Source organism: Lipophrys pholis (assembly GCF_963383615.2).
Source record: "Lipophrys pholis genome assembly, chromosome: 11".
Classification (NCBI taxonomy): domain Eukaryota; kingdom Metazoa; phylum Chordata; class Actinopteri; order Blenniiformes; family Blenniidae; genus Lipophrys; species Lipophrys pholis.
Genome location: NC_137631.1, coordinates 1,096,882 through 1,121,938, shown reverse-complemented (window position 1 = coordinate 1,121,938; position 25,057 = coordinate 1,096,882). Strand labels below are relative to the sequence as shown.

At 47.4% G+C, this 25,057-nt stretch overlaps 1 protein-coding gene across 4 annotated transcripts in view; it reads right to left on the bottom strand.

Moving 5' to 3' along the window:
- Positions 1-24,433, bottom strand: part of ckap5 (cytoskeleton associated protein 5) — a 29,820-nt gene extending 5,387 nt beyond the window's left edge. For 2 of the 4 annotated variants that reach the window (XM_080474850.1, XM_080474851.1), the window contains exons 1-33: positions 24,333-24,433; positions 20,465-20,561; positions 19,479-19,672; positions 18,910-19,116; positions 18,037-18,208; positions 17,806-17,935; positions 17,320-17,420; positions 17,057-17,170; positions 16,870-16,974; positions 15,930-16,019; positions 15,444-15,608; positions 13,348-13,476; positions 12,564-12,713; positions 12,382-12,486; positions 12,100-12,210; positions 11,806-11,898; positions 11,528-11,713; positions 11,340-11,434; positions 10,727-10,910; positions 10,056-10,213; positions 9,791-9,965; positions 9,191-9,304; positions 8,977-9,105; positions 8,691-8,885; positions 7,921-8,038; positions 7,755-7,840; positions 5,179-5,289; positions 4,228-4,350; positions 3,795-3,944; positions 3,509-3,712; positions 3,250-3,385; positions 2,619-2,812; positions 2,369-2,541 (exon numbers count right to left, since the gene is read on the bottom strand). In XM_080474850.1, coding sequence (XP_080330976.1) covers positions 2,369-2,541; positions 2,619-2,812; positions 3,250-3,385; positions 3,509-3,712; positions 3,795-3,944; positions 4,228-4,350; positions 5,179-5,289; positions 7,755-7,840; positions 7,921-8,038; positions 8,691-8,885; positions 8,977-9,105; positions 9,191-9,304; positions 9,791-9,965; positions 10,056-10,213; positions 10,727-10,910; positions 11,340-11,434; positions 11,528-11,713; positions 11,806-11,898; positions 12,100-12,210; positions 12,382-12,486; positions 12,564-12,713; positions 13,348-13,476; positions 15,444-15,608; positions 15,930-16,019; positions 16,870-16,974; positions 17,057-17,170; positions 17,320-17,420; positions 17,806-17,935; positions 18,037-18,208; positions 18,910-19,116; positions 19,479-19,672; positions 20,465-20,521 — 4,454 coding nt within the window. In that variant the 5' untranslated portion in view covers positions 20,522-20,561; positions 24,333-24,433. The remainder of the gene's footprint in view (positions 1-2,368; positions 2,542-2,618; positions 2,813-3,249; positions 3,386-3,508; positions 3,713-3,794; positions 3,945-4,227; positions 4,351-5,178; positions 5,290-7,754; positions 7,841-7,920; positions 8,039-8,690; positions 8,886-8,976; positions 9,106-9,190; positions 9,305-9,790; positions 9,966-10,055; positions 10,214-10,726; positions 10,911-11,339; positions 11,435-11,527; positions 11,714-11,805; positions 11,899-12,099; positions 12,211-12,381; positions 12,487-12,563; positions 12,714-13,347; positions 13,477-15,443; positions 15,609-15,929; positions 16,020-16,869; positions 16,975-17,056; positions 17,171-17,319; positions 17,421-17,805; positions 17,936-18,036; positions 18,209-18,909; positions 19,117-19,478; positions 19,673-20,464; positions 20,562-24,332) is intronic. The other 2 variants (XM_080474852.1, XM_080474853.1) reach the window with 1 other exon arrangement.
- Between the last annotated feature and the right edge of the window lie 624 nt (positions 24,434-25,057).

Genomic DNA, 25,057 nt, shown 5'->3' with positions numbered 1-25,057 from the left:
GACGTTTAGCTACTTGCCAATGCAAAGACTTATTAAATCCCAGGAATCCTAATCAATACTCCATTAGGGCCAACTCTGCTGGAGTCGGACAAACGTTCTTCCTTCATCCTTGATATTTTGCCAGAACATCATTTTCAGTTCGTCTTACTTTTGTCGTTCTCGTAAATGTTAAAGACTCTCCAAACCGCGGCGTCGCTCGTCTGCCTGCAGGTGACATGGTAGACGGGTGACGTCAGGTAATAAATCACCGGATTGTATCAGGGAGCTCTAACGAGTACTGCGTGTAATATCTGGATACGGGTATCTGTGCATCCCTGGTGAAATTGTAATTTAAAAAAAAAAAGAAGAAGAAAAGACGACTGATGGCTGGAACGTCTTCTTCCCTCTTCGCCTGGAGCAGAACCGAGTGTGTGCTCCGACACGGAGGCCTCCGAGGGACCAATCAAAACGCATCACGCTAGAAATGGAGGGTCGGCACTGACAGCTCTAGTAAAGCAAGACGTGAACATTTCACACGAACCTGAGGGAGCAGCACGAGGTCAGGAAAGGTCACGTGTTCGACTCTTGTCAAGGTCCGAAACCAATAATCTCTACCTTTTTGTTCCAGGCCTCGTTTCAGACCCAATATTAATCTGTCGGATTAAATATGAAGTTCAATCTGATCTCAAATCAAATCTGAATCTCAGCAGAAATCCAACAAAGACTACCTGGTTATCTCTCAGTAGAATCATGTTTCGAGGAAGCAGGTCGCCAAACTAAGATCCCGTTTTCACAACGTTCCAAGTGAAACCACATCGTTTTGGCATTTTCACATTCATGCATGTAAACAATGTTTGTTTCCACGGAAACGGCAGAAGACTTAAAAAGGATGGGAGTTTTGGGGCCACACGACTTCTCAGAGAACAAGGAGCTCTGAACATGAACACTGGGAGAACGTTCTAGTGGACAGACCACCAAGGTGGATCGTTATTATGGTGACTGTCAAAATAAAAGTACCGAGTCCAGGAGAACATGGACTGGGAGTCATGACACCACGGAGGAAACTTTGCTCCGAGTGGCTCTACTGAGCATGTGCAGAACTACTAGTTCCCACCAACGTGGTGACCAAAACCAGAGTTTCTGTCGTCTACATGGAGTTGGCGTCTGAATGTTGTCAAAAGGTTGACCCCCCCCCCCCTTCAAAAGTTTAGTTTTCAGTGGCTCTGAGCACCATTGTCGTGCAAACGAACCCAAACACGCAACCAAAGTTCACCGTTTTCACTTGAAATCATTGTGTAAACGGGTCCTGATAATCCTGAGGATCTGAGGGCAGCGGGGGTTTTTGGTGAATCGGACCGGGGGGGGGGGGGTCCAGATCTTTCTTTAAAAACAGCCGGGGGGAGAAAAGGTTGGAAACCAGCTGGTTTTACATTTGAAACTAAAGGAAACCATTTGGAGTGTTTGTTTTTCACTCCTCGGCTGTGTGATGGTCTTCAAACGGCAGAGTTCACGTTCTGCTTCTCAGCCTCGGGAGGAGTCAGGCTGCATTCAGGGAGGAGGAGGAGGAGGAGGAGGAAGAGCAGGAGGAGGTACTCACATCCTATACGTGCGATACATGATTCTGCTCCGGAAAGGACGGCAGGCAGAGCAGAGAGGAGAGATGAAGGGTTAAAGAGACAGACGGGGATTGAAAAGCGAGTCCCGACATGCAGCGGCTCAAACACAGGAAGAGAAGGACAGATTAGCAAAGAGCACACAGATGAAAGGATGAAAAAATGAAAGGATGAATAAATAAGTGGAAGACAGAAGGAACATGCTCATCACAGCAGGATGCACAGCTCCGTAAACTCATCACCGAGAAAACTCAAGGTAAAGGCTTAAAAATCAAACATTAAGCAGGAGGCCGGCTCTCATTGGTCAGAAATCTCCTATTTATTCTATTACTTTCAGAAAATAAGTGAACTTTTACCGACATATTTAACACCCCCCCCCCCCACGGGTCTGGTTCTGCACAAAGTCCCTCCCCGAGTCTGGTTCTGCAGGTTTCTCCTGGTTTAAAAGGAGATTTGTCTTTCCGCCGTGTCCTGTGCCGACGCGTGGTGAGCGGTCGTGTTTTGAGGACTGATCGATAAAACTGAGTCGATTCCACAGGCGGAGGACAAGAATCATGAAGACATGAAGAGATGAGAACAAAATGTTTTCACTTTGAGTCTGAACAACAGAGATTGAAAACAGAATTAAATCTATTAAATTTCTTTACTGTGTGTGTGTGTGTGTGTGTGTGTGTGTGTGTGTGTGTGTGTGTGTGTGTGTGTGTGTGTGTGTGTGTGTGTGTGTGTGTGTGTGTGTGTGTGTGTGTGTGGTGAACCGGGGCTCGGAGGGAACCTACTTGAGTTTGTTCGGGTCTTCCTGAGCCGGCTTGCGGAGGAAGGTGGCGTTGGGGTTGGCGGGCTGTTCTCTCTGTGACCTCTCGGTGGCGCTCTGCTTGGGAGGGGCCGCCTGCGTCTTCTTGGCCGAGCGTTTGATCCTCTCCTCCAGCATGCTCATCTCCTTCTCCGACAGCTGGGGGCGGGCAGAGCGGCAGCGGGGTGAGACGGCGGCCCGTCGGGCTCGGTCTTACCTCGGCGGCGGGGGCTTACGTGTCCGATCAGCTTGTAGACCTGTTCCCCGCACACGTTGTAGACCGCCACCACCGTGTTCAGGGCGGCGTTGCGGACGGACGTGTCTCGGTCGCCGATGTGCACGGCGATCTCCTTCAGGGACTTGGCCGGAGTCGGCTGGCAGACGTTCATCCCGTAGCCCTCGATGAGACAACCCAGCTCCTCCAGACACTCTGACGAGGTCAGAGGTCAGAGGGCAAAACAGCCACGTCAGCAGAAATCCAGTTTTCAGTCTGAACACACACCTGTACCTTTAAGATGAAGTGTGGCAGGTGCAATTCCAAGGTCTTTTTTTAGTTATCATGTTTACTAGAGATGCACCGACGCCACCTCTTTAAATTTTCTCCTTCATTAACCAGGAAGTAAAGAAACAGCTCCCTGGAAGCTGGAAAACAGCTGCAGCCTCAGATTATCCACTGAGTGCTGGAATGACGCCACCTGGAGGTCAATCATGGTCTAAACCTTCAGGACCTGTTAAGTTTGCTCACAATAAAGTATCTTGGGTGTCTGAGGAGTTTAAAGCAGTTTAGAGCCTTTCAATGAACCCAAACGGTGAGACGACGGACCTGCAGAGTGTCGGCTGGTCTCAGATCGGTTTGAATAAACTTACCGGCTCTCTGCTTGGAGTTCTTGGACTTGGTTCCCTCCATGAGGAACGGGAACACCTTGGATGCGGGGTAAACCTTACACAGCATGGCCAGGATGGCTCGCACGTCCTTCCGAACCCCGTCTTTGGACTCTCCGACCTGAGGAAGAGGAGGAGGAGGAGCTGATCACAAGCAGAGGGGGCAGGACGCCGCCATGTGGCTCCGAGGACGGCCGGAGGAGGAGGAGGAGGAGGAGGGGGGGGGGGGAGGGGCGGGGCTGACCTTCAGGATGAGGTAGGGGACGAAGGAGTTGGCCTCGTACTCCGTCAGGTGGTAGTTCTCGCGGTTCAGCATGGCGAACAGCAGCTTCAGGTACTCCAGGACCTTCATCAGGACCGTGGTGTTGGTGTCAAAGAACCGCAGCGTGAACCACTTCAGGATGAGGTCCAGACAGCCGATGGTGGCGTCACTCTCACTCTCCAGTCTCTGCACACACACACACACAGATCATACACAGCGGTACAACAGGAAGCAGGGAGGCCGAGCTGAACGCCGGACTGGCTGGTACCTCCATCATGACCCCGATGGCCTTGACGTGTCTCTGGAAGTCGAAGTGGAAGAGCTCGTCCTGCAGCCACTTGGCGAAGCAGGTGGACATCTGAGTCTTCAGCTGCTCCACGTATTCGTCTCGGGGGGTCATGAAGTTCCACTTCAGGATCTGAAGCACCAACAACACGAGGAACATCACTAAAGGAACGTTACGCTTCAAAGAACTGAGGAAGCCACGTGACGACAATGAAACCAAATCAGACACAGTGGAGGTGAAAACCTGCCAGTCAAGGCTGAGGGAGAAGGAACGTCGAGTTACAAATCTAAGAGGGAGGAGAGCAAACACACACACAGGTCCACGGAAGTACACACACATTTCAGTCACACACACACACACAACTCTGCACATGTTGTAAACACTCCGGTTTCCACGTCAAGTTGAGGAGCTTCACCTTCAGCTGCTTCTCCTCCTTGATTCTTTGCTCCTTGGCATTTGGGACGAGGGTGAAGATGGGCCCGGACTTATCCTCATCGTCCTTCTGGCCTTTGCCTGCAGGTTTCTTAGCGGCTGCGCCCTGCGAGGAGGAAGAGGAAGAGGAAGAGGAGGTGGTGAGACAGAGACACTCTCTGGAAGCGTTGGTCTGTTTCATGCAGGGCTCCCACTGGTTCACTCTGCTCTCATGACTTTAAGACCAACGGATTCAGATAAAACTGCTCAAGATTTTCATGAGAATCTTTTAAAACCTCAAGATCCGTTTCTGGTGCTTCACCTGTTTTCATCATGTTAATCAGAGTCGGCATGATTTTGCTTCCAAAAACACTTTCACCTACTAAATAACTTCTTTTGCACCAACAGAAAAGTCTGTGTTCAGGATGTTTGTTTCTTTTGGACCAGACCAGTAAATGTCCAAACAGTCTCAGGACCAGCTGGAAAACTGTTTCATAACAGATGTGAAGTCACTAAACGTGTTCCGAGAAATGATTCTGACCCGTCTGAAAGTCAAAGAGTCTGTCCTTAAACTGGCTTCAACAGTCCAGAGGTTTGGAGGGGAAAACAAATCACTTTCAGGCCTCAGATGAAGCTTCATGTTTCAGAGAACAGTGGGAACCCTGATAATTAGACAGAGGTGTGTGTGTGTGTGTGTGTGTGTGTGTGTGTACACGCACGGTACATTTGATCGTGTGTGAGAAAGAGTGAGAGACGCACACACAAGGAGAAACAGAGTGTTATATAGAAAACCCTCAGTGCAGGTTAACACACATCAATGCAGTGAGCAGACACCTGTGTGTGTGTGTGTGTGTGTGTGTGTGTGTGTGTGTGTGTGTGTGTGTGTGTGTGTGAGCCTCCGGCGGCAGGTTTTAGTGATGAGAGAGAAACGGAGAGCGTCTGCCGGAGCGTCTACCTGCTGACCGCCTGCAGCAGCTTTGGATTTGCCGGCTTGTTTTTTACTACCATTACTGTCCTTGTCCTTGGAGGGGGGGGGAGGGGCGGGGTCCTCGGGAGGGGGGGAGGGCTGGGTGAGTGAGAAATAAAAAGTAATAATAAAAAAACAAACAAACAAAAAAAAAACAATACAACCACATCATGTTTACACATCAGGGAGGAGAAACGAAGGAAGGAGACGATGACAGAACATCCCAGCTGCTTCTAACTCGTCACGACGGCTTTGTACCGAAATACAAAACGAGACGCAAACTTTATAAAAAACTAATTCACGAGCACGAAGACGAAGACGGGTATAACTGACACTTTGGTGATGGGATGAAAATGAAACGGACAGACACTGGGCTGAAAACCAGCCAGAAGTCAAGAGGAAGATCTCCCATTAGAAACCGGAGGTCCAATCACAAGTTAGAAGATTTACAAGCCGTTAACTTCAGAATGACCGAACGGAAACGGAGAAAATGTCAACGTTCTAAAAGAGGAAGAGCTGAGGTGCCGATCCAGTTCCCTCATGATAAAGTTCAACAGAGTTTCTGAACGATGTGGAGAAACTGGAACTACTGAATCTTTGCATCGATGCTCTTTGAGCGTTTTCTAGATTGATGCTGAAGATTCCCGGCAGTTCGGCTTCGTGGTCTCAGTCCTCCGATGTTCTGCAGGATTTCAGCTCAATTAGGAGGATTTTTCAGAAACGTTTGCTTCAGCCAACAGTTTCACAAACATAAAGAAAGTAACTGTCCAAGTGTCGTGTTCCGGCTTCTCATTGGTCTGGTTTCTTTGAAAACAGGAAAGCAAAGTAACTAAAGTTACTTTCAAACGCAGTTTTCTCTCAAACATTTGGTGGAATTTATGAAAAAACGCTTCAATCATTTCTACTTTTGTCGACTGAATTCACAACCTATCTACTCAAATAAAATCTTTACAGCATTTTGTTGACTTTTAACAACTGATTGAAACTAAATCAACGCTGGTCGTTTAAAATAAATCAGTATCAGGAGCCGAAAACTGCAAAGAAACACTTTTCTAAACAAGACAAACAAACCGGTTTGTGCACAAATAAAGTTTTGGAGGAAACAAGAGTTGAAAATGTTCCAACAACTTCTACATTAATGTTCCATTTGCGAAAACATGGCTGTCAAAAACCTTATTGTTTTAGGTATTTTTAAATCAGCAGTTTTGGGGAGAAGCCACCTGGATAGATCAGGGGTTCTCAGTCCTGGTCCTGGAGGGCCGGGGGTCCTGCAGGTTTTAGGTTCCTCCCAGTTGTAACACACCTGGATGCAATAAGGCCTCGTGACTTGGCTTTTTCACAAGCTATTCGATGACATCATCATCAGACTGAGGAGTTCTGAAGCTGGGAGAGCGAGAACGTTCAGAACCCCCGCTCGAGAGAGATAAACTTATTTCTGTCCGTTTCATTCAATCTTTTTCACCGTGAGGAGCGCCTCTTTCCTCACCTAAAGATAACGACTATTCTTTTCTATAGTTGACGTAAATCCAGTTTCAGTGTGTAATCTATTACATTTACCTGACCTGACTACCAGAGCGGAGTGAAGCGATTATGGAAAACAAGGAAAACTGTGAAAAGGGAAGCGGGTGGGGAAATAACAGAGGACGTCTGGGAGGAAAGTCTGAAACTCTCATTGCTCCACGCTGCCTGGTCCAGTTCAACTTCCTCCACTAGTTACTTTACTCCAGAACAAACTTCCAGAAGAATCGCCCACCTGAGAGAAATCAAACCAAGCAGTTGCAGACTTTCTCCACCTAAACTAGAAGGTTTCTGATCAGAAAGGTTGTCCTTCTTGTCGGGTGTTTTAAAGACCAACATAAGAACTGAAACACTCGGGATCGTCACACGGCGCCCTCTAGTGCCTCTGGGGGGGAATAAACCCACCTTCCTACACTGTAACCAGAGTCACTAAATATTAACGCCTGAATAAAAGATTCAAGTGACACTTTGATTGGAGAGAACTTGATTTGTCCTGAACGGCTGACTGGAGGAAACTCCTCCATCTTTATTCAAATATGAAATGATGACAATGTTAAGCAGCACCAAACGGGTGCGACAGGAGGGAGTTACATTTTATTTTTATTTTATTTCATTATATACATTTGCTTTGAGTCATTTAGTTTTTCTATTCAGGTTACAATACTATACAATCTATTTTTAGATGTACTAAAAAGAGGCCATGCAAGTAGAAAAGAACATTGTTGATATATTGTTGCTCTCAGTTTCAGGTGTTCTTATTGTTGAACAGAGGAAGCAAGAGAGTGAATTATGATGTAAAGAAACAAACCAGATGTTTTAGATTTTAGGTTCATATTTTCCTTCTGAAGACGACGGGCGACGTTGACGCTGGATTTAATGGCGCGACGAGGACTTGGACGGCGAGTGAATCTCGTCACCGCCACAGATCTGAACCTCATTAAACAACCTGCTCGCTCAGTGGGAGCTGGACGTTGTTAACGAGCCACTGCAAGGCTGCAGAATGAAGTACAGCCACTGTTTGAGACAGAGTGGAAACACAGTACTACCTTCTTAACCGCAGCTCCTCCTCGAACCTTCTTCACTTCAGGTTTACTGTCCATGAAGTCCTCGGAGGCCGGCGGAGCTCTGGTGGCTGTGGAGGACACAGGACAGAAGACGGAGGCTCAGATTCAGACCGTGTGGCGAAGACACTCGCTGTTAGAGGTCACACACCTGAAGACGCTCTGCTCGTCTCTTTGCCTCCGCCGGCTTTAGTCGGAGCTGCAGGTTTGGCCGGCATCACGGCTCGGGCTTTTTCCAACATGGCCACCACCTGATCTTTAGAGGCAGGCTGCAGAGAGAAAGGGAAATGTTTGATATTCAGAACTGGAAGGATATTAAAACAGTCATATTATTCAAAATTCCCTTCCTAAAAGTTCTCCAGCAGTACTAATCGTCCCCATACCTGGACTGACGTCCCAGAGGTGAAGACAGTCTGTCCTCTCTGTCCCTGGCTTGTTTCAGGTTTTAAAAAGTGTGTTGCTCCAAGCAGCCAATCAGAAATCAAACCCTATATAGTGTCATCGGGGGTTTAGCCAATCCCAATCAAGGTAGGCCCCCCCCTTTGACTCCTCCCACAATTAGGCAGCTCTGCTCTGGCACATGGCACCACCAGAGGAAGTACTTCCTCCTCTTCCTAAAATGGGCATGTGTGGGCGGAGCCAGTCCAGCTCACACAGACACAGCAGATTCTGAATGCAGCTCCTATGATCCAATATTCTAATGAGGAAAATCAAGGAGGAGCTAGAAACTTAGAATACTGAAGGTTTCTGGACCGACCAGACCAGGAGGAGGAGGAGAACAGGAGGAGGAGGTGAAGAGGAGGAGGAGGTGAAGAGGAGGAGAATGTGACTCATTTGAAGCTGATAAAATATGGACGCTGGTGTAACAACATTCTAAAAGAGTTTGTGGACGTTGAGTTGAGGGTCCAGTGTCGGAGGTACCTTGAGCTTCCCGGTGGCCTTGTTCATCTTGTCGTAGCCGAGGTGCATCATGAAGGTGGGCAGAGCGTCCTGGGCTTTCTTCCGGACGTCCCCGTTGCGGTCCTCCAGGCAGGCGTAGAGCTGCGGGACGCACAGCATCAGGTCGGCGGGTACCGTCCTCAGGATGGGCAGCTTCTCCGCCAGCCAGCCCAGCAGCTGGGGGACACAGAGGACAGATGGGGTTCAGACTCCCGAGTCCACCGTTTCCTGGAGAGGAATCTGAAACGTGGAGGATGGTTCCGTTCACCTCCTGCCTCAGGAAGGGGTTCTCCCTCTTCATCTCCTCCGACAGATCGTCTCCCTCCAACCAGTCTTTCATCCCGGTCTGCTCCACCCACAGCTGCAGAGTGCTGAGGGCCGCCGCCCGCACGTTGGCCTGGAGACACACAGACAGAGGTTCATTGACTTCATGGGTCTCAAACATGGTGGTGAATCCTGCCAGCAGGGGGCGCTGGGAGCACCTTGCTGTCTCCCAGGACGGTGATCATGGGGATTCCCAGAGCTTTGATGTGTTGCTTCAGTCCAGGTCCCATGGATGTGGCCAGCTGCTGCAGGATGGTGAGAGTCTGCTGGACCTGGAAAACACACACACACACACACACACACACACACGATGCTCAGATCAACTCACTGCATAGGAAACAAAAACCTACAAGCCTGACATCTGTTTTTAAAAATCTCATTAGCCGACAAACAGTCTGACCTGAAACCGTAAATCAATGAACCCTGAAACTGGAATTACTGCAACTTCCTCTTTGTACACATGTTCAACGTTGCCTCATTATTAGCATTAAAACCGCCAACTCGCTCACAGTAGAACTCATAACCGATTATACAGTTTCACCTGTTGGCATTCAAACTATAGGTTGTGTTTCAAGGGTCCAACGGTGCTCAGAGCCACTGATACGGACAAACTTCTTGAAATCCCAGGGTGGAACTTTTTGAAAATGCACCAATTGGTCTCAGGCTGCGACAAACTAAACTTTCTGAAACCAAAGGCCCACAAACAGGGCCTGAGACTGCGGCCTGAACCGTGACGCGTTAGCATTAGCATTTCTAACCAGGATCTTGTTGGAGTCTCCGAGTCGTCCCTTCAGGGCCAGAGAAAGCTCCCCAATGTTCGGGGTGATGAATTTGGCCTCGGAGATGATGGCGACGACCTCGTCCAGCCCCTCCTTCCTGATCTTCCAGTTCTTATCGCTGATTTTATCGACCAGGTCCGACGAGATCTTGTCACTGAGAGGAAACGTTCAGAAGTTTTATTATTCACGCCATCAAAACCTGAACCTTTTGATGAACACGATATCTACAGAGAGGTGGGATCACCTGATGTCTGTCCGGGGCAGCAAGTCCATGATTTCCTGACCTCCCCCTCCCCCTCCCCCTCCATCTTCATCCTGCTCGTCTCTGTCGTCTGCGTCCTCCTCTGCTGCCGCTGTCTTCTTGGTGAACCTGATGGGAGCCGGAGGCGACTGACCCGTCATCTGTGGAGCCAACGAACAACACCAGGTCAAATCTCACATTGAGAACAAAACATTCCATATTAAGTTTGATATTAAGCCCATTTAATGTCCCTTTTTTAACAATTCTAACTTCATTTCACCCCCATGTGTGACATTAAAACCACCATAAAAATGTGAATTTTTATCCAAAATTCATAGAATTCTCCACTCACGAGTCAAAAAACGTTTAAGCATTGAAATGTTGGTTAAAATAGATTTAATAAAATATTGGGGGGGGGGGGTTCTAATGAGTTGAATAAAACAAAAACTAAATCAACGTAAACCATGTGAAGAGCCGAGGATTGATCCTTGAGGAACGCCGCTTATTACATCACTATAGGATTTTATTCCGATTCCCAACGTGTTGACGTCGAGTCTGAATCCATTTTGGTAATTGTGACTTTAATTCTGAAATCATCTGAGGAATTCCTACTCTAATCTCAAAGTTTATTCTGAAGGAATTCCTGGCCAAAACGATTTGAGGACAGCAGGCACCTTCTCGAACTCTGCGTCGATCTGGGAGAGCAGCGCCGGCTTCTCGTCCTCGAAGAACATGCGCAGCGGCGCCCCCATGTAGAGGAACATGACCCCCAGCAGGGTGATGGCGGCCGTGCGGACCGCCGGGTTGGTGGCGCCCAGCGCCGTCTTCACATTGTTGATGAACGCCTTCACGTTGATACTGCACAGCAGAGGTCAGAGGTCAGGATGTATAACGCTGTGCACTGAGGGAGGCGCTGTCCTTTATCAATATGAGAATATAAATACATGCCACCAGGAAGGTCAAACTTACTTATTGATCAAAACTAAACACTTCTTTAACTCAAAGGCTGAAACTGGAGTCTGTTAGATTATGGATTATGGCTCCGTACTATTATTGTTACCAAATCTTTACTTTGTCTTAGACTTATTTAGTTTGTACTTGAGCCAAAGACAAAGTGTGTGCAGCTACAAGCAATAGAGAAATTATTAGATTATAGGGCATCTTCCTCCTCCAACGTCAGTTCAGTTAATGAGGGGAAGATGCTCTATAATCTGACGTTGGAGGAGGAAGATGCTCTATAATCTGGATGTTGGTGGAGTTTTAATAAAAGTCTCCAGACCGACTCACCCGCTGAAGCCGAACTCCTTCATGGCGTTGGAGAGCCAGTTGAGCGTCTCCGCCTGGTTTTTCGGGTTCTTCTGGGAGAACGCCGTCGAGACAACCTGAAACACCAAACAGAGCGTGTGATCGGCGGGCCTGCAGCCAGCTGACCACGAGAGAGAGAGAGAGAGAGAGTGAGAGGAACGCATGAAGACCTGCTCCGCCGTCCACGGCAGTGAGCACGTCTCTCCGATGGCCGTCAGAGCCTCTTTGGCGTTGCCGCCACACTTGACGTCCCCGACTTTGTCCACCAGGCCGTCTAAAACCAGCAGGGCTGACGTCTTGGAGAAGTTCCCTCTCTGGGCGATCAGAGCCACAACGTGCAGCTTGATCTGCATCACCTGCAGCAGGAGAGAGGAGCGGGTCACATGATCAGGTTCAGCGCAACATCCGTCGATCTGTGGACGGCGTGCGACTCTGTACAGCTTTTCACCTGGAAGTTTGTCTCCTTCAGTCCTGGTTTCTTGGTCAACATGCGGATTAAAGCCTGGCAGGGCATCACAGTTTTGTCCATAGTCTCTACAGCCTGAGAGGAAACACAAACAGTCATAATTAACTTGTGACAGTGGAGTTCTCTCTGCACCCACTCGGACTAAACAAGTCATTTCAGAGCTTACGGTTCCATACAAAAAAAACCAACATTCATAACAAGTGTAAAGGTGAATATTTCTAAAGGCGTCACATTAACTGGTTGAATTGAACAAAAAGACTAGAGATGTGAATTTACCCTCTGAAAGTCCTCCACACTGGCCAGTCTCTCCTTCCAGTTGGCCGAGTCCAGCTGCTGCAAACAGGAAGCAGGAAGTACACCTGCAGCCAGCTCCTCACACGCCTCCACCTGAGACACACACACACACAGGACGACATGATGATGCTCTAAATTCCAAATGTACCTAAAGTAGAATACAGTAACCTGCAGAGCAGAACCACTTGATGTAAACAAGCCTAAACTAAAGCTGTGATTGGCTCTCCAGTCACAGGTGCATGCTGGGAGCTTGGGCCGACTCACCGCCAGCTCGGTCTCTACGAAGTCTTTACTTTCAGCAGCACTCTTCTTGGCTTTCCCTCCTGCTGCCGACGCTGCTTTGCCTTTTTTAGCCGGCCCTGCCGACGCCTGCAGAGAAGAGACATGGGAGCGTAAACACAACGGACGGCTTCACACAGAACGTCAGACGGCAGACCTGCTTGTACCTTGCTGCCCGCTGTGCTGGGGGCTTTCCTGGGGGGGCCGGAGGATTTGGATGGAGCTTCAGCTGCTTTAGCGGCAGGTTTCTTCTCTGCTGCTCCTCCTGCAGACTTACTCCCTCCAGCCAGCTCCACTTTATCAGCACACTCCTTAATCTGTCAGCAAGCAGAGCCGGGTGGTGAGGCGGAGTGAGATCGTGGAATCGTGATGCCTCGTTCACACAACGCTCAAGGGAAAGACGGAAAACTTGTGTAGCGTTTTAGGTGCTTGTGTTCTCTGAAAACTAAACTTTCTCTTTTTTTTTTTTTAAACAAAAAGGCAAAAACATTTCCACTTGAAACGTCTTGTAAACGGGTCCTACATGAGATGATTGATTATCACTTTATTTCAGACTGAATTGGTTCCAAAGTGAATAAACTGATCAGATTGATCTACACTAAGAATATGAGCCACTTTATGGAGCAGTGGATTCTTCCCATCATGCTTTGCACCATGATGTGTGCACATGATGCCACAGCCGAGTTCAGTTCCAAGCTCTGGTAAAAAAAAATCACTGCTTGCCAATGTGATGTCTTTCAATATGCTGAAGAGCCTCGTTTTCTCCTGCATCGGGCTCTAAGAGCCCATCAGTTGTCAGGACATATAAGAAATCACCTCACACACATCAGTCTGAAGCCGTTGTGGAACTTGCTCTGGCAAAAGCGAATGGAACCCTCGCCCTCGGGACGTTTTGGGGCTGGTGCAGCGTCGGGAACAGTGACAGTGGGTGGTGCTGTGTGGAACAGTTACCTTGTCCAGTTTGAGTTTGTCCAGGTCTGCCAGGAAGGGGTTCACAGCCTTCTCTCCCACCACCTTCATGGCCGTCCCCAGAGCCTCGAAGGCGGCGTCTCGCACTTCTGGAGCCGAGTCGTTCACTTGCTGCAAGACGGAGAAACACACTTTTTGAAGCCTTTCAGAACACGACATTCACCACCTTTAATGTTTTGTTTTTTATTATTTATTCATCTATCAGGGACAGTGCAATATACATAGACAAAATCTGATGTGTTGCACACTGAGTATTTAGCTCGACACTAATTTGCAACTCTGGTCCCTGGAAGAGCTTTTCAGAGGGTAAAAGAGGAACCAACAGTACATACAACACCAAGATACACCAGACAAGCAGAAATACACAGTAAATATCTGATTCACAATTACATGTCATCATAAAACACATCCCTCCCCACTACAGTAAAACACAGTCCCTCCCTCCCTCCCTCCCCCCCTACTACAGTAAAACACAGTCCCTCCCTCCCTGTAGACATAGTAGTATTTCATAAGTGGGTACATTCTTTTCTTGTCTTCAGCCAGTTTTTAACCTTTGAGGTGAATAGTCTGGGATCTGTTATCATTTTTAATTCGTTTGGCATTGCGTTCCAGGTGTGACTACCTTTTATTGGGAATGTCTTTTGTCAGAATGTGGTTTATCGGGGTATTTTACAGTTGTTATTGACCCGAGCTCCTGGTGACTCTGGTTCTGTCCTGTTTTTGGACAGAACCAGAGAGTGGCTCTGGTGATGACTTATGGTAGCATTAAGATTAATTTCAGAAAACAGAGGTCGATGAAACTTTCGAAACTCAGGAAATTATACTTTCTGCTGCCTTTACAGTGATGCCACCTAACTGGTTTTCTATCCAGGACTTTAAGAGTTTGATTGTATAAAGACCCAATGTGTTGTGTTCTGGAAGGAGCCGCTTGAGCCCGTACCGTCAGTGATATTCTCCCACATATCGTATTGTCTAAGTGCATGTACAGTATGGCTGCCAGCAATTTGTTCTTCATCTATCACATTAAGAGATTGTTCATCTCTTGTTGGCTCAGCTTGGCCTGTGTTCAGATTTCCAGCTCAGTTTCAGAGTGAAAATGGTCTAAAACAAACGTGATGTTTGGGAGAAGTGCTGGAAAGCGGAGACGGGTTGAAGTTCATATTCTTTACCAGCAGAGGACAGTCAAGATCAAAGAGGGAAGAGAAGAGAGACCCTTTCTAACCAGATTCTCATGCTAGAGCTCCCTCTACTGGTTCAAGCAGGAAAATAACACCTCATTAAAAATGAAATGACTTTGAAGTCTGAATAATTCAACCTGGGTATTTTCTGTATCAGTGGCATCAAACTCATTTTAGTCCAGGGGCCACAAACATCCCAGTTTCCTCTCGAGTGGGCCAGTTGAGTAAAATAAAGCCATCATAATCTTTAAATTCAAACTTTAAAGGCCGTCTTTGTTGTGGTGCAGCGTATATGGGATGATAATATCCATATTTTCATGAAACCAAACAATTACTACAGAAAATAACTTCAACCTCAACATAAAGCCAATATTATTGAAATCTTCTGCTGCAAAATACAGTGAAATGTCCAGAAAATCTCCTCCAGCTGTTGCTTTCTGGGTGTTTTTACAGACTCCCCCTGACAGTTTGATATCTCAGCTCAGGTCTCAGTGTTGTGTCACATGTGTTTTCTTTGATATTTTTCCCAATTTGCTTGGTGGTTCGACTGGATATGAGCCTCTTGCAGGCCGGTTTTGTCCCACGGGCCTCATGTTTGACACCCCTACCTTAAAGTGTTAACATTTTGACCTCTCTGTTGAAGGACATTTAAAAATGTTGAGTTTTCCATCGAACGGACTGATGGCTTTAAAAGACTGAAATGAATATTAGGGATAAGGTTTTAAATATGATGAGCAAAAGTGAATTCTGACCAGTTTCCTACATAGTTTTCCTTGTTCTAGAAAAGTAGAGTCATTAATCAAAATTCCTATTTGATCAACAGGAAGCTGTTGAGTGACTCCTGTTACACAGACCACAGTAAATGCTCCTCTTGTTTTGGGATGAGTACGTTGGTGGTACCTTGATGAGGGCAGCGCACAGCGGCTTCAGGGCGCTCTTGGGCAGCATGGCCTGTGTGCAGTGTCTGAAGGAGCGGGACAGGAAGAGAGACGCCTGCTGCTTGATGGACGGGTTCTTGTTGTCCATCACGGCCAGGACGTCCTCGGAGAGGTTCTGCAGAGTCGTCTGGGAACATGAACAACAGCATAAACATCCTCCGGCTGAGAGCAGGAAGTGGTCCCGGCTGCATTAGAGGCCGCAGCGATCAGGTTAACAGCAGGAAGTCAAGAGGAACATTGAAGCTGGCGTTACTCGTCCATCTGCAGAGCGAGCAGCTGCAGTATAGAGAGTATCCAGGGACCAGTCCAGACTAAAGCGTCCGTAAAGGTTTGGGTTCAGCTGCAGATACTCAGTGATTTGGAGGTTTTGCAGCATTTATATCAAACAGGCTGGTGTGATTTGTGCCAGGAGGGGAGTGAAGAGTCGGGGTGTGAGCAGGTTACTCACAGTGAGGAAGATGGCGTCGATGGCCTCCTGCAGGGCCTGGACCACCTGAGGTTTCTTCTCCTTGAACTTCTCCAGAATCGTTGGGACCACCTGAAAGAAGCAGCGCTGTTTAGAATGATGAAGACTAGGACTCCGGACACGAATGAAAGGCTAAGAGTGAATGCCCTCAGACCTCACTACCAATAGACGGACTTGTTCTGTTTTTCAAAGTGTCTCATGTTTTCTCAAGCTGCTCTGTGGGAATTTACCGAATCTGAAACTGAAAGACTGAGTTGCAACCAGTGTCGTGAAATAAAACTTCAGTGAGCTTGCTACCTGTTCCTACTCAGTGAGCACACTGTGAGCTTCAGCATTAACAGTATCCAAGCTGCTATCTGCAGTAAAGAGCAGATCTGTCACCATTTCATTAAACTCTTCTTCACGAGAGGAGGAGCTGCTGAAACCTGCCATCATTCTTTACTGGTCTCCATGCTAAGTGTTAGCATTAGCCGCAGCTGTGTTGCTCAGTCCCTGGTCTCCGTTAGCATTAGTAGCAGTTACTCCTTCACTGAACTGGTGAATGGAGGAGATTCTTCATTAAACCTGAAGTAACTCAGGTTCCCTGATAACATGAAAGACGAGCCTTTAGGAATATAATAAGCATCACCTGTGATGCTTGGAGGCCCCCGGCCAGCTCAGTAGGTAGAGCATGAGACTCTCAGTCTCAAGGTAGAGGGCTCATGTCCCCCGGCCAGCTCAGTAGGTAGAGCATGAGACTCTCAGTCTCAAGGTAGAGGGCTCATGTCCCACGCTGGGCGCCACCTTCCTGTGGGCTCTCCACCCGCAGGAAAGGTTCTTAATGGGTGCAATGTGATCTGGGTGACGGTGCTCAGACAGACACCCCCACCACCCGGGAACGGAGAAGATGGACAAGATGGATGGATGTGATTCTTGGACTTACTTGTCCTGCATATGTTCCAAACTTCTTCCTGAGCCCGGTGGCCAGGCCGGCCAGACATTTAGCCGCCAGCGACACCAGCATGACGTTAGCATCTTTACCCACAACCTGCAACAGATAGAGTCGTTACCACAGAGACAGAGACAGAGACAGGGACAGGGACAGGGACAGGGACACTGAAAAGCTTCACCTTCTTCAGGGCTCGGACCAGGTCTCCATAGTCTCCGTTCTCCAGTTTGGGTTTCTTTGCGAGCGTCTCTACGGCCTCCAGAGCTTCTTTCCTCTCCTGCCACTTTTTAGCTTCCTGCACAGGCAAAAACACACACGTGTGTGTGTGTGTGTGTGTGTGTGTGTGCGTGTGCGTGTGTGTGTGTGTGTGTTCCTGGTTCAGACTCAGTTTGTGACACAGGGAATGGGAGTGTTGGGGCGTGTTAACTGGAAGCAGAAACATACGATTTTGTCATAGAAGTCTTTGGGCATCTTGGACAGAATCTCTGCAGCTTCCAGCAGCTCGTAAGGATCCACGGCCGTCGCCACTTCTTCTTCTTCATCGTCTGCAGGAGGAATCATTCGCAGCACCACACATTCATCTCCAGCTCAGTTTTATTTACATTAACAACCTCGACAATCTTGGTTTTCCGGTCCGTCCGTCAGATTTTCACTTTATGAAACAATTTGATTCCTCAATAAAAAGAAACTCTCAGTTTCACAAAATCAGCCTTTTTTTTTTTTTAACCTAGAACCATTTCAACTCTTCCGGCCTTCACTTGCTCTCAACTGGAACTTGTAGACTGTTCGCTATCACAACTGTCTATTAAGACAGAAATAATGAAAGAAACAAAAAGACCTGGGGATTTAATTTAAAGCTACATACTGATGTGGTTTGGCCTCGTGATTGATCCAGGTTAATAAAGGAGTGTGTGCAGCTGTGAGTCTTACCGTTGGACTGGTCATGCCCCTGAGCCTGCTGCTGAAGCTTTGCCTTCAGGCCCTGCTGCGAGCGCAGGAAGCGGCTCTGTCTTGGAGGAGCCGAGGGGAGCTTCACCCACTCCTCCTCCAGCTCCTTCAGCTGCACAACACAGAAGCACAGCCTCAACACACCATGCTCAGAGCCAGAGGGACAAACCAGTGAGTGGATGATCGTGTGTGTGTGTGTGTGTGTGTTCACACCTGCACAGAGTTGATGCTCTGCAGCGGCGGTCTCAGAGCATCTCTGATCCACTTGAAGATCTCCACCGCCAGCTGCTTGGCCTCCTCTCTCACCGCCTTCTCTCTGGACTCAAACTGTTTGGGAAGAATCTTCACCACCGGCTTCAGAGTCACGATCTTCGAGCCAAACTCACTGCAGCCACACGAGGAGGAAGGGAGTTTATTAGCTTTAGTTAAAGTGGATCAAACTGTCACATTACAAGGTCACTGCTGGGAAAATGAAAACTGAAACTGTCCAGCCTAAAGGAGCAGAGATCAGCCTGCAGGGTTTCACCATCTTGTGATCTGGCAGAGAGCTGCAGTTACGATGGAGAGACCCCGAAAGCAACATCCTGGATTATTGTATTGAAAAGATACTCAGAGTAAATGACACTGTATAAAATCAAGCAGCTTTTAACAAACTTGTCAATTAAAGAAGTTGAAACAATCCAACCAGGCGGCCACAAACTAATTTCCCACAAGCTCCAAATCAATCAATGACCAGCTCAAACTCAACAAGTAACTAAAACCAGTCTGCAAGTAAAAATCACCCAATTCTAAAATCCTTGCATGTTGGATGTGAGGACATTGGATCTGCTGCACTCTTTGCAGTTTATTCTTAGTAGAAAGCTTCGTCAGCATGGAGGGATTCACCGACAGTTTAACAGCTCCACAGATTTCTCTAAAAACTAAATCACATGGATCCACAAGGAGGAAACTCCAGGATTTCCAGGTTTTACGGTCTTCAGGCAGTTAAGGCTGAGCGTGTTGAAGCTTGTTCGTGAGCTCAGAGTTTCTTAAAAGGGAGGCCAGGTAGACCAAAACAGACCTGCACTCTGGGAGCTGGACACTCACCTCAGAGCCTTCCTCAGGGTCTCCAGGCAGGTCACCACGATCTTTGGGTTTTTGTTGTCGAGCCCTTTGAGCAGCTCGTCCTGGACCACCTCGGCCTTCTCGATCTCGATGTACATCAGACAGATTTCGGTCCCCAGCTCTTTGGCCCGCGCTTTGGGCTGGTTGAACACTTTGGTGACGACGCCTGACACCACTTCTCCTGTGGTTCTGCAGACAGACACGAGAATGATGCACGGGATCTTAGAGGAACACTGGTGTTAAGGTCAAACTAGGCCTGAGGTGAGTCAACTAGTAGTTACAGGCACCATGGGTTGAGGATTCCCCAGATGCTTCAGCCTGATGTCAGAAAAATTAGATCTCACAGATTAGAAAGTTTGGAAATATTTGCCAATTAATCGGGGTTGATTAAAATGTCTCATTCTTTCTGACCCTGAGTGAGTGATGGACATAAGGTATTAAATGTTAGAATCAGTAGTGTGGAGAAGCAGGAAGTTCCAGTTAAATGTAAAAGCTGCGCTGCATCACAGTGAGCTGCTTCAGTCCGTCTCTCCTCTGAACTGCAGACTTACTTTCCGGCCACGTGTGCGTTCTCGATGAAGGCCAGGGCTGCCTCCAGGCCCTTCAGCTGAGCCACGGCGTTTGAGTCGGTCACAAACTTCTTGACGAGTCCGAGGTACTTCCCCCATTCTGGGCTCTTCTCGTCTGGGATCATCTGGAAGATCTTCAGAGCTTCTTCATACCCACTCAGACGGGCTTTCCAAACCTGCAGGGCAGAATCAGAGGCTGTGAGGGGGTCGTCCGTTGCCACGCATATCGTTTGCATATGAAGTATAAATTAGGCTTTATGGCATTTAATATAGCAAACTCACTATCAGCAAGTAGCTAGAAAATGTAAGAATGTAAGAGCAAAATAAGTACATTCGTGGCAGAAACCAGCTCCTCTGTTGGAGACGTTAAAGAAACGCTGCCGTCATGAATAACTGGGAGAGTTTCTGACATTGTCCTGGGAGCCGGAGAGCGCCTGTGTGCGTCATCTGGTCTGTTTGCAGTCTTGTCCGCAGCCCAGTGAGGACGTTTCCTCCCATGATAAACACGAATGGGACGAGTCTGAGTTGTGCTTTCATGATGAGCTGATCACAAAGTTCTTTGTCTGAGTCTACAGGGCTACATGGAGGCAGCCATGTGGTCAGCCGGCTCATTGTTCAGCTGCTGGAGACTAAAATTTACTTTGAAATTCACATGTTCGACCAAGAAACGGACAAATCTCACAACCTCCTCTTGTCCGGGTGCTTAATGCTCCTTTTGTCCATTTCCATTGTAAAGAAATTAAATCAACCAGACAGACTAGAGACTGTGTGGGCGTGTCAACGTTTGTTACTGTGAGCAAAGAATAGTTCAAATGGACGGACCGATTTTCTATATAACTAATGTTTGAACGGTAAAATCAGTCCAACGCACAGAGGAAGCTCAGCTAGCAGAACACAGCAGGGGGCCGTCTGTGAAACACCAACACACGTTAGTTAAGTTATGGCAGGATAGGATTGGTTTTAGTCACCTTGTGTTCACATTTCTGGTCGACGGGAAGCTTCATCCACTCGCTATCGTCCCCCATGGTGGCAGGTCGGGGGCTGGGCTTCCCCAAAGATACTCAGCTGGAAAAAACAACAACAACAACAACACAAACGTCATCATCACATCGTGTGTGTTTCCAGCTGAAAGACTGCAGAGAGCCTCCGGTAACAGGCGTTCACTTTCTTGAAGATATTCAGACTCCAAACAGTGGAAAGTCCCTTCTTCCTTCCGCGGCACTCACTCCCAGTGATAAGCATTAGCATGTGATGGACTAGTGCACTCAGGGAGGGGCTGTGGGTTTGTATTACACATTGATCCGGGCCAGTCTGGTAAACATGCTACAGAGTGACGGCAGCTTGCAGCCGCTCCGACGTGAACAACAGCAGGTAGAGGTAACTAACTGCTGACTGAACCTCAGAAAGGTTCAACACAGAGGGACGAAGAGCAGGTGCTGATCGCAGTGGACACGCTGCTCGTCTTCCCCGTTTATCGTAGAGAAAATTAAAACAGGCGAAACACAAATGTTCAACAGTCACTTGACTTGGTCTGCCTGGACCAGCAAGGATTCACTGCTTCACCGTTTCCTCATCTTGTTGCGTCTCAGCCTGATTTCAACGGGGCCGTATCCTGCAAAGTATCGGCCATCGTTTATCAGCAGATGCCTGAAGGACGTTCAGACCAGGAGAAACTCGGTTCTCTGGTATGGTGAGACAAAGACTGAACTCTCTGCAGAGAATGGCAGGTGATACGTTTAGAGGAAACGGCGTCATTACCATCTCTACACTCAAGCATGGAGGAGGCAGCATCATGCTGTCGGGAAACAAGTCAGGATAGAGTGAAACCTGTAATATGATCCTATTGAACATCTCTGGACAGACATGTGCAGCGATACTTCCAATCCCACCTGATGGCGCTCTCGCGGGGCTGCGGAGGAAAGGCCCCGGACAGGTTCGCCAAGCTTCTGCCGTCGTATTCAAAAACGCTGGAAGCTAGCACAACAGCCGAGGGTGCACCAGCAAAGTACCGAGCAAGGATGTGATTTGATTGCTCTTAATTATCGGTACATTTGCAGGATTCACAGTAGTTCTTGAGGTAAAACTCCAGTTGTGGAACTACAAGGCAAATCAGCTCAATGCAAAACGCTTTCTGTCCATCTGTGACTCGACTCCGTGCAAATCCGTTCACAGCGACGCCAATCCCAGCCGACTGGGCGGAGGCAGGCTACACCCTGGACGGGTCACACACCGTGAGGACTTCAGCCTCTGATGGGGGATCCCCGATGCTAGCGTCAAGGCAAAGCAGGCGTCAGCAGAAATCACAGAACTTCAAGCTCATAAGAAAAGTGATTTCCCCTCCAGCTCACATTCCTGCGCCGATCCAGACACGACAGGGTTCAAGCTGCATTATTCAGACGCTGCAGCAGCGTATTTCTCTGCTTAACGCAGAAGGAAATCTCGTAATGATCCAAGTCCCGGTCTGTCATTTACACTCTAATACAGACTGTATTTCCTGCTGAGTCAGCAGAGTGGGACGTCTGTTTTGAAATGGAATCTCAGCTGTGATGTTGTTGTTCTAATGATGGAGTGACCTTCTCTCTAAACAAATAACTCAGACACTCTCAGCTTGAGGACGGGAGCAGCAGAGGGATGGAAGGAAAGGGATCCAGCTGAACTTCCCGGTAGAAACCGGTCAGCATCCAGTGTGGGAATTAACACGTTACTTGAATTCCAGACGATGTCACTAAACTCCGGTTCATGGATTCATAATTCCTGATGTCCGACGACAACCGAGTTAGTCGCACCAACGATGAGCATTAAAATGCTAAAATACTGGGTCCTTTTAGAGCTGTCTGCATGCTGGTAGCATCTTCCTCCTCTAACACCAGATTATAGAGCATCTCCCTCCTCTAACACCAGATTATAGAGCACCTTCCTCATCTAACATCAGATTATAGAGCACCTCCATCCTCTAACACCAGATTATAGAGCACCTTCCTCCGCTAACACCAGATTATAGAGCATCTCCCTCAGCTAACACCAGATTATAGAGCATCTCCCTCCTCTAACACCAGATTATAGAGCATCTTCCTCATCTAACATCAAATTATAGAGCATCTCCCTCCGGCAACATCACATTATAGAGCACCTTCCTCCACCAACACCAGATTATAGAGCATCTCCCTCCTCTAACACCAGATTATAGAGCACCTTCCCCCGCCAACATCAGATTATAGAGCACCTTCCTCCGCCAACATCAGATTATAGAGCATCTTCATCTGCCAACATCAGATTATAGAGCATCTTCCTCCAACATCCAGATTACAGAGAATCTTCCTCTAACATCAGATTATAGAGCATCTTCCTCCTCTAACTAATGTAATTTCAGCTACAATTTGGAATTGAACCACCACTTTATGGATTAAATCACAGTCTCTGATGTCAAATCGTGATTTCTGCTTGAACTTGTTGCTTCCAATGGAAACCCCCTTTTTAACCTTTTTTTTTTTTTTTATTTCGATATTTCTTCACGGTAAAAAGATCCCTCGTTCAAGTCAAACAGTTTACCACCATTATTGTTCAGATACATAACAAAACGTTCAATAAATAGATTCAAATGTATTTATAGAGTTGAATATTTCACAACACAAACATATTCAGCAAAGTGACTCACAATACAACAACAGATTAACATTCAATTCAAAGTCAGTTCGATGGGATTGACGCCTCGTTCATACAACAACGTTTTCAGGTGAAAACACAAAACTTTTGGTGTTTCGGGTGCGTTTCCACGGCAACAGTGATCAGTAAGTAGCCGTCAGCGAGCTACATCACTGTGAAACACTGAGCGGGGAGCGTCTCCATGGCAACAGATGCTGATCTCCTCCATGAGGTACCTCTCTCATCCACTTTGTATGGGAAAGTTTTTAACAGGATTTCTGCAGAAACGTTTAGTCGTTAACGTCCTAAAATCTAACGGCTCGGTCCTTGATGACAAATCATCCCTGAAGTTTTCGTGTAATTCGGGCGAGTAGTTTTTGAGAACTGTTGGTAAAAATACATAAAGTAATAAATAAACGCAGATGAAAACAAAACCTATAGCCTCCTGTAATCACTTAACTTTAACTATAAAGACATAAAAAGGAGAGTTTTAGTGAAAATTTAGGGGAGAGGTGGAGCCTGTACACACACACACACACACACACACACACACACACACACACACACACACACACACACACACACACACACACACACACACACACACACACACACACACACACACACACACACACACACCTTCAACTGGTTAAAAGGTTAGCTATCAATTCAATTGCGCAGAATGTGAGCGATCAGCAGCTTTAACTAGTCATCACTGCTCAGTAGCTTTAACTAGTCCTTACTAGTCCTCACTGCTCAGTAGTTTTAACTAGTCGTTACTAGTAGTAACTAGTAGTTACCAGTCAGCAGGGCGCCATTAACCAGCTCCCCTAGCAACAACAGTTGCTATATTAGCATGCTCGCCCGCTCATTCTGGATAAAATCGTTTTAACGACAACAATAAACAAACACACAAGCAGCAGTGCAGGAGATTCACACTGGTCCGTGTTCGGTGGCCGTGACCCGGCCTCACGGTGGCAGTTTGAACCGTCCGTCGGTTGACTGGCGAGAACCGAGCTGCCAGGCTAGCAGCTAACGGCTAACGTCCCCTCCGCGCCAACAGACAGGCCGAACAACGCAGTTCAGAGCGGCTGCAGACCCACCGGGGCGGCCCGCGGGGCTCCCGCAGGGGCCCACCTGCAGCCCCGGAGCTCCGCACAGAGAGAGAACACGGCTTTACACGGGCTCCTTTACCTGTCTGCGCCTCCGGAAGAGACAATACGGCGGCTGCCGATCCAGGTAGGCGGCGGTGGTAATGAGATGAGGAGCGGAGAACGGCCGAGGGTTTTTATATCAGCGGCTGGGAGCGGGGAGCAGCTTCCGGTACAAAATAAAACACACACACACACACACACACACACACACACACACACACACACACACACACACACACACACACACACACAAACATACATTATTTTTATTTTTATTTTTATTTTTATTTTTATTTTTATTTTTATTTTTATTTTTATTTTTATTTTTATTTTTATTTTTATTATGGACTTTTTGCTTTATATGTTCTCTCTGTGAGCACACAGGTTTTCTCCAGGTCCTCTGGTGTCTTGCCACAGTCCAAAAACATGCATATGTGGTTATTTGGTTGCCCTGAATTGTCCCGAGGTTCGGGCTGTGAATGTGAGTGTGTGTGGTTGTCTGTATAGCAACAGGTGACCGGTCCAGGTGGACCTGTCTGGTCCTCTCCTGTCAAGTTGTACCTGAAAATGGATGGATTATTATAATATTGTATTTGTAGATGTATATATAGATATAGATATAGATATAGATATATACATCTACAAATACAATACTATGATATCTATGTATATATATATGTATATATATATATATATATAGTGAGAGACAGAGGGAGAGAGAGAGAGAGAGAGAATTTGAAAGAAAATACTGACGCTGACATTCAA